Source organism: Hyposmocoma kahamanoa, unplaced genomic scaffold (assembly GCF_003589595.1).
Source record: "Hyposmocoma kahamanoa isolate Upper Pololo Valley unplaced genomic scaffold, ASM358959v1 99879, whole genome shotgun sequence".
NCBI lineage: Eukaryota > Metazoa > Arthropoda > Insecta > Lepidoptera > Cosmopterigidae > Hyposmocoma > Hyposmocoma kahamanoa.
This window is the reverse complement of record NW_020656077.1, coordinates 8,890,877-8,900,207: the sequence shown is the minus strand read 5'-3', so window position 1 is coordinate 8,900,207 and position 9,331 is coordinate 8,890,877. Positions and strand designations below refer to the sequence as shown.

At 38.6% G+C, this 9,331-nt stretch overlaps 1 protein-coding gene across 1 annotated transcript in view; it reads right to left on the bottom strand.

Moving 5' to 3' along the window:
* Positions 1-309: 309 nt before the first annotated feature.
* The window catches only part of LOC113239526 (protein bric-a-brac 1-like), a 17,219-nt gene continuing 8,197 nt past the window's right edge, over positions 310-9,331 (bottom strand). The window contains exons 3-5 of the mRNA XM_026476576.1: positions 4,659-4,835; positions 3,355-3,661; positions 310-699 (exon numbers count right to left, since the gene is read on the bottom strand). Of these exons, the coding sequence (XP_026332361.1) occupies positions 476-699; positions 3,355-3,661; positions 4,659-4,835 (708 nt within the window). The 3' untranslated portion in view covers positions 310-475. The remainder of the gene's footprint in view (positions 700-3,354; positions 3,662-4,658; positions 4,836-9,331) is intronic.

Here is a 9,331-nt window from a genome sequence, read left to right as displayed (position 1 = left end):
AAGTAATATTCGACAAAATTAAAAGACAAGTATCCAGTATGAAGCTTCATTCGCATCACGCGTCTTTTCATTTGGTCAAGTATTGCTTATTTGGCAGTAATTGTTTCGGACGGAGATCGAGAGTAGACCCCCAGTTCCGAATCCGAGAAATGACGGTCCGAAATGTCACAGGGATAATTTTATCTCTAGGTGTACATGGGAATTTCGTATTTTTTCGGGTCGGACTTAGTGCACAAGCGAAGTGAGTCGGAGTTTTCTTGATTTGTTTCGGGTTCGGAACGTAAAGAATCGGGTGCAGTACGCGGATGGGCTAAATTAGCAGAATTAAGTAGCTGAAATTACGTTCGCGTAATTTAATTTAGTCCTGAGTAGGCGTTTACGATTTTTTTTGTGACGAGTAGTAAATTCCGCCTACCTGGCCTTGATAGTAACATTTACCAAAAAAAGGCTTAGTAACAAGTAACCAGTTGAAACATCACATGTCGCTTCTCTGTAGATCGGCACGGGCGTGTCGGTAGGCGACGTGCTTGCGCAGCGCGTCGCGGGACCGCGACACGTGTGAGCAGGCGCGACAGGCGTGCCGACGCCCCGCGTGCGTCTCCATGTGCACGCGCAGGTTGTACTGGTTGCTGAGGCGCTTGTTGCAGATCGTACACACTGAGCTGTTCACGCGGTACTTGCGGTCAAACGGTTCCGTATCTAAAACAAGGACGCGTGAAATCGTTTTTTTTTGTGTATTTACTATCGATTTTTTTTCAATAGGGATCTCAGTACAGAGTACTGAAAAAACCGATTCAAAAGTACGTGGAATGACGTCTATTTGCTAAGTTTTATTGAAATATCCTTAAATTCGTTACTATACAGGACTTGACATAGGAGATAATAAAAATCTGTTCTCACTACTCAAAGTAATACTGAGCGAAAAGCGCCTTGAATTCGAGAAATAGCAAAATCAACCATTAAAATAATTGCTCCTTACGTAAAATTTAGGCGCTATTTATAAAAATGAATCTTTAAGCGTGAACAGCCATCCTTAGAGTGGATGATTTTCTTCGAAATGAAATGGGACCATTATGGAATACAGTCGAATTGAGAACCTCCTCCTGTTTTGAAGTCGGTTAAAAAAACACAGAATACTACATTTAAAAATGGAATTCGATCGCGTTCATATGACCACCACAAGCACGATTGCAGCGTTCGATATTTTGGAGACAATTTTGCACTACTCTTCCACACATATCGGCCGTAACGTTAGCAATTTCGCGTTTGATATTGTCCCTGAGCTCATTTAACGTAGTTGGCATAAAGCAACAACTTAACGTAACCCCATAAAAAGGAATCCAATAGCCTAGTTAAGTCTAATTCGACCTACGTTACATGATTGTTGCACTTCTTCTTCAATAGACTCGCGGTGGTCATATGAACGAATATAGTACCTCGAAGAATAAAGTATAAATATAGAGATGATTATGAAAAATTATTTCAACATTGTAAAGTGCTTAATGTCTATGAGAAGGTTAAATTGGCTATATTAACTGAAAACCAAGAAAAAATATTATATGTAGAAAGAAAAAAGAGTGCACCATGTCTACGTATATGGCCTAAAGAGAGTACATTTCAATTACGGAAATATAACAATGTGTATGGGAACAGGATCTTGGCATACTTTCTACCCGAGGTATTGAGTACCGACTTATTGTGGAAAAGATCGCAAATGGAAGTAATTAGATTTATAGTAAATGAACAAATTGTAACGCGTATAGGTTAAGGTGGGAAGCTGTTAAAGTGCTAAGATTATAGCTTAGAATAGTGACCAAAACAATTGTACGTTTATATCATTGACGTACAATTATATGGACGTCGGGTCCGCGCTAGAAAGTGTCCGAACTTATAGGGCGTTAAAATCGTATACAGAGCGTCATTCACGCTCTAGTCTTGTTTTGTTCGACTGACAGCGAAGCAAGCAAAATTAGACAGTACTGCGATGACATTACAATTTAAATTCAACGTTTTACCTTTTTCATATTCCTTTACTTGTCAATGTGTATTAGACCCGTCGTCCATTTATTTGGAAGTCAATGGTTTATATAGAAATAAACAGTTTTAAATTTAATTTTTTTTCAACGATATCAAATTCCATTCTTAAATGTAACACGTGAGCTGCATCTGTGTGCATATCTCATAAATTCTGTATTTAATTGGAATACAATATAGTTATGTTATGGAAAATCCATATTTGCTGTGACAGCACAAGCTGCCGCTGTTGTTACCAAGTTAGTTTGAGAAACAAATTAAGAGGCATTACGACTTTTTGAATTGAAATTTATCTGATTGTTTATCGGATAGCAAAAGCGCCGATTAAAAGTTATATACTTGATATTTTTAAATTGTTTTGTTGGTTTACGCAACCATTTTATGGAAGAGGTGGGTGGGCGGACTATATCTGTAGGTGAGAGACAAAGGACCTCAAGGCGAGTCACTGAAGAAGAAGCGGGAAAAACTGTTTTGTTTGAGCAAATGGTTTAATAGCAGGTTTTAAGTGCAATTACCCGCATCGTTCCTTCCCTGACTATGGTATAGCGGAACGGGCTGGTTTCTGCAACTCAACGTGGGTGCGGGACCCTTGTGCCACTCGACTTCCTTCAGGTATCTTATCGTCACTTTCCATCAGGTGCGATGGAGGTCAAAAACTTAGTAGCATTAGAGCTCTTTGTGAAAGTTCGTCCAGGGAAGTATTGCCACCCCACCTATTTCTGCCGCCAAGTAAGCAGTAATGTGAGTATTACCGCATACCGGATTGGAAGGGTAAGGGTGCTGGTGTAATTACAGGCACATGGGACTTGTCATGTGCCCCTAAGATCTTTGCCATTTAAAGCTCTGAGTGGCACTGCAACTGTTATGGATAGGCGTGTCGCTTGCCACCAGGTGCACGACATGTACGTCTCGGCACTTGTACCTACCAAGTAAAATTTATAGAATTTTGAAGAATAAGGTATAATTCAATAATGAAAACCGTGGTTGTTTTATTATTTCCATTTTGAACCTAATTTTGGAAATAAACCCTTTTTCGGAATGCGCGCAAACTTATGGTAGTTTCTTCTCTTTTACGCATGCGAAGGTCGGTACTCGGCAGTGATAACTAAGACGCGTTGCTGGATGGACCTATGTCGCCCGCACTGCACCTAGCTAGCTAATTAATTTCATAATTGTAATATAGAAGGCCTCGACGCTGTATGGCGTCTTAAAACGCTCTGTAGTAAAAATTACTATTTGGCATTTAGAGTTCTTTACCTCTCACCTACAGATACTTTTGTTGTTTGAAACCCAATCGTCTATGTAAAACCTTAAACTCACCTCCTAGCGTCGGTATGGGTGGTGTCACGGGTGTAGCTATTGGTGGATTACCAATCTTATGAGTGCTATACAAATTCTGGACTATCTGGTCTAGTTTGCTTAGTCTATCTTTCTCGTTTCTGGCCACGAAATCGCTGATTCCACAAGGTTCCTTGAGTTCTACCGGAGATGTGATGTCATCTTGTTTAGAGCTACAATTTGAGTTTTCACTGGCCAAGGTCTTATCGTTAGGTTCTTGCTTGTTTAGTTCTAAATTGATCGGGGAGTTGCACTGGGTATCTTCTTCAGTCGGTGTCAGGGTGGAGTTCTGTAATGAAAACGCAGTCAATAAAGCGTATTATACGGATAAAACCATATACCGAAGAACTTCTGTATAGAGAACTGATTAAGGTCACTAATTTAAGTACCCATATTTTTTTGTTATTAATGTTTTTAATGTTATTAATTAGCTTCTGCTAATGTAGAGATAGCACTATCGATTCTTCTTTAGTGCTAAATCTACATACAGTAATTTGGTGTTGGTCACTATCCTCAGAAGTTGGTTTAACAGCTACGATATACTTTTGAACCACAAACATAAGCGCGTTAGCAATATTGACTTACAAATAAATGGACGACGGGTCTATTACAAAAACCACGAAAAAAATGTCCTAAGTCAACCTATTTAAACGTAGTGACATGTAAAGGAATATGAAAAAGCTAAAACGTTTTACTTTTACTGTCTAATTTTGCTTGCTTCGCTGTCAGTCGAACAAACGAAGACTAGTGCGTGAATGACGCTCTTCAAACGATTTTAACGCCCTATAAGTTCGGACACTTTTTAGCGCGGACCCGACGTCCATATAATTGTAAGTCAATGGTTGGCAATATAAAAAGTACTCGAAGTCATTGTACACCGACAAAATATTGTTAGAATTTTTTTCATGCTGTTTGAGCCTGGGCTCAAACATGGGGACACTGGTGTCCCCATTCGAGGACGGCATTTTTTCCATATAAAATAAAATAAAACTTTTTTTTCATAATTTTCTCATAAGTACGCTGTTTTGCAAAGGCTCATGGAAAAACTTTTATCGCTAAATTTTGCTTGGGCGTTAATGGGTTAAAAACGTTTCTTATTTACATAGATAGGACCACAGACTTCTACTACCTTCGATTTTGACACATTTCCCTCGCTCGTACGCATCAATGTGTACTCTTGACTTGGCTTATTAGCAAACCCTTTCACCACAATGGCGAGCATTATAGTGTGTGCCATCGATACGATCAGAAGGACAGGAAGATCATGATGTAAAGTATGGACTTACCGTGTCAGCGTCAGTCAGTCCGGAAACTTTGAGCGTCTGGGCAAGTCGCAGCAACGACGGCAGCACTTTCTTGGACGCGGTCACTTCACCGGTGTACATGAAAGTAAGCAGCAATCGCAACTCCGTTGCGTCGCATCCTAGGACTACCACGAGCGTGTTGTTCTCTGCTTCTACTTCCTGGAAAACATTATTCTAAACTGTAAAATTTTAAATACAATTACACGACAACACATTGACCATTACGTTATAAATGTCCCCGTCGTTGTAAGTGGCCACTTGGTTGCAAATGGTCACTTGATTGCAAAATGGCCTTTTGCTTTCAAATGGCCATTCATTGCAAAATGGTCAACGCATTCTTGGAATTCTCCTAGTTCTTTTTTGACGTGGAAAGTTACATTAACAAAGGTAAAACGTTAAAATTATTTAAGCCTAAAACTAACCAATAATATCTAATTATTTTATTAAAAATCAACTTTTGGTCAATGACATTAAGGTGATTTATGAGTGAAACTAAAATTCAGTTGCAAATCATTGAGGGTATGTCACAAGTTTTATTGATAACAGAAAGTTGTTTTTTATTAAACTCGGTGATTTTTGGTTAGTCAGTTTGAACGCTGAGATAATATCGAAGCTGACTGTACAAGTGACGTTAAACGTTATACATACGCATTAAGGTGGGTCCACATTTAGCAATGTTACGCGGTGTTGTACATTTTTGCTAGGCCATAATTGTACGACACGGTAAAATGTACATGGCGTTTCCGACTCGTGTATTGCTGCGTCACATTAGGGTGTATCATTTGTGCATTTGACAAAAATCGTCCACACTTGTGTTTTTGTCACGCGTATCTGTTAGAATCTTTGCGTACTACATCCGATTCGTTAGGTCTGAATCCGAATTAATGACTGTCCGAAATGCACAGTCATTTTTTCTCTAGGTGTACAAGCGACATTCATATTTCCTTGGTTCGAAAGAATCGGACTTAGAGCACAAGCGACATACGACACGGGTCCGAGTTTTCTAGATTTCGATAGTCACGGATTCGGTTGGAATACGTCACGAAATTCGGTGTTGAAAGTTAACGGTCTCTGAAATTGCCATAGTTTTTCCACATTTACGTAACAACTACCCATGAAATTTCACCGAATCTCGGTGCGTTGAACTGTCGCAAATGTGCACCCATCTTTACGATGCTGTACAGAATTAAATTGAAGTACTAGATTTAGGTAAATAAACTCTGCATATTTCTATATACGTTCATTAGTAAACACGTTTACACTAGTAGACAAATTCATGCAAAAAAAAATGAAAACAAGACAGTGACATAACAAATTTAGGAGTACAAATACATACTATTTAGTAGCATAATTTAATACAGTTTTTAATCAAATAAATGTTGCCTGATAATCCGTAAACAGTGCCAGAAACAAGCATACTCGAATACTCATATCGTGCAAATTATAGTATATTATTGCAGAGGCCGGGAAGTAAGGGATCGCTGGACGAGTATGAGTTGTATAAATACGAGTCAAGCATTCGTCATTCCCGCCGAGGCTTAGAGGTATAGTGATTTTCTCAAACAGTATGAGGAACATAGTAGTTTTAACAAACACACTATAATAAACCAACAGTTTAGCTTATTTAAAAAAAACTAAACTGCTTTGGTATTGTTTACTGCTTTTTTGCCTTTTTTCCATGTTCGTCGCGAAAATAAGGACTAGACAAGAGCGATAACGAAATAAAAAAAAATAAAACATAGGTACTATGTCAAATATTACAGTTGTAGTACAACTTTTTTTTTTCATTTTTTCTATTATACATCGTTTTCTCTTTAGTTTTCTATTGTTGAGGTCCCGTCAACTCCACTCATGAGATCCACACTCCATCTACCTGGTCACTAGAACAGGCCCTCAGTGGAGCTAAAGAAAGGCAACAGCGCCTACAGTTTTAATTAGTTTAAAATGTATTTTAACATAGTTATAAATGTTTGCTTTAAGTTTATTAAGAGGCCCTTTTTATATGTAATTTGTGACGTGTGCCAACGCTCAAAAAGTTGTTAGCATACAGCTTTGGTCTTTTATTCCATATATTAGGGCCATTATGTTCCTGAAACATCTATTATTTCCTCACAGTGTTTGAGAATCACTATATAAGCCTCGCCTATGAAATCCCTTATTCCCCGCCTCTGCAATAATGTACTACTCGTATAGCTTCTGCGTATTTGGACGAACCGCTTAGCTCTTTCAGGTCGTGTCTATCTATAACTTTTCCGAATGTTAAAGGCGCTTTTAAGTTAGACGCTTATAGAAGTTTAGTAGCAGTAGAGCTTCTTGTGAAAGAGGTCGTCCAGGGAAGTACTGCCACCTTACCTATTTCATGGTGCTGTTTCTAAGGGTGCTGGTGAAATTACAGGCACATGTGACTTGTCAACTTACGTCTCAGGGTGACAGACGCAGTGGCAGTGCCCAAAAGATCTTTGCGACTTAAAGCTCTGAATGGCACTGCAACTGTTATGGATAGACGTGTCGCTTACCACCAGGCGCACGACTTGTTCGTTTCGCCACTTGGTATAATAAAAGAAGTAAGACGCTGCAGTCATGCCACTACTAATTTTCATACGATTCTTATACTACAAAGGTCTAGGTAATTAATTAAATGTGAACAATGAAGTATTTTACACATTACCTAGTTAGATACTTATTGTTAAGCAGCGAGTATATAACCAGAAATAGAGATGAAACAAGAACCATCCATCCCTGGCAACTAATCAGGCAAATGGGCCTTATATCACTTTTAAATATCAACTCTCGTTTGCGCTGAAATCACAAATTAGAAAATTTTAATAGTACACCGCCAACAACTGACCCGTGTGTACGTCTCCGTATATTCCAAAACTATTCTGTATTTATTGTAATAAAGATAAGTTAGAGATAACTATGGGGGGCTGTTCCGGTCGATGGTGTGGGGAAAACTGCAAAACATCTAATTATAAAACAAACGGAATCACATTTCATCGGTAATTAAATATGAAATTTTGTAATTTTCGTCCATTATAGGAAAGGTAAAAAACCGTATTTTTTAATTTGTGCAATGTTGAGGCGTAACTCCTGGGAAAAGAGCATGTTCGATAAGGTATTTGCTACAAGCATAAATAGTATGACCGTTTTTAAATTATTGCCCTAAAGTACCTGGCGCGTTCCACAAATTCATATTTGCTTTCCTTTAGTGTTTAACGTACCAAATGCAACGTGTTTAACTACCTATTTAAACACGTTGCATTTGGTACGCAAACAAACAAGCAAAGCCAACATACCTATGTTTGCTTTTCATTAAACATGTCTAAGTTTACCGATGGGAAGAAAATACTCGTTAATGTGTGCAAACCAAACTCCAAATAATAAAAAAGTTGTTCGTCATTTCAGCGCTACAATGTATCACACACAAGCATGTTTTCGTGTATTTCCCCTATATATGTGAAAGTACTGAAAACTCTGTGTCTATTTCTCTCTTTCGTGATGTTGATTAATAATAGGGGTTAAAGTATGAAATTGCCGATTTGTACTGAAAATCTAAATTGTTTATTTTTTAAATTTTTAACAAATTTATTTAATCAAAATAGTTGCCATTATTATCTATACATTGCTGCCATCTAATGGGAAGGTTATTAATGCCTTTGCGATAGCACTCCGACGATCTAGACTGCACAAACTGTGTGAAAGCATTTTGTACTGCCTCCTGGGAAGAAAACTTCTTGTCACGTAGATAATTGTCCAAATCACGAAAAAAATGGTAGTCCGTTGGAGCAAGGTCTGGTGAATACGGAGGATGACGAATGGTTTCTAACTGCAGTTCCTGAAGGGTCAAAATGGTTTCTCGTGCTGTGTGAGGTCTCGCGTTGTCGTGGAGCAATAATGGTGAAGATCGATTCATGAGTCGGGGCTGTTTTACTGCTAGTTTTGTCAACATGGTTCGGAGTTCGGCACAATAGACATCTGCCGTTATTGCTTGACCAGATCGGAGAAAACTATAGTGAATAACACCATGCTGAGACCACCAAACAGTTACCATTACCTTTTTATTGGTAAGTTTTGCTTTAGGACACTGTTGTGGCATTTGACCTGGGGTCAGCCATTGCATTTTTCTTTTCCGGTTATCATAAAGAATCCACTTTTCATCACATGTTACAATTCGATCCAATATTCCTTCATTTCTGTACCGGTTCAACAAGGCAACACAAGTTTCAACACGCGTTTCTTTCTGCAGATCAGTCAAATCATGAGGCACCCATTTTTCGTATTTTTTTATTTTATTGATTTGACGCAAGTGAGTCAATATTGTGGGTAAGGTAACGTTAAACCATGCCGCTAATTCCTGGGTAGTTTGACTAGGATCGGCTTCCACTATCTCTCTTAATTCATCGTTATTCACCTGTGTGGGCGGTCTTCCTCGTGACTCGTTCTTTAAGTCGAAATTTCCATCACGAAAGCGTTTAAACCAAAATCGCACGGTGCGTTCATTAGTAGACCCCTCTCCAAACGCAGCATTGATATTGCGGGCTGTTTCTGCCGCGTTAGTTCCGCGTCGGAACTCGTATTCAAAAATCACTCGAATTTTCGCAGTATCCATCTTTCTTGTCTAAATTGAATAACAAAAACAATTGAAAGTCGATATT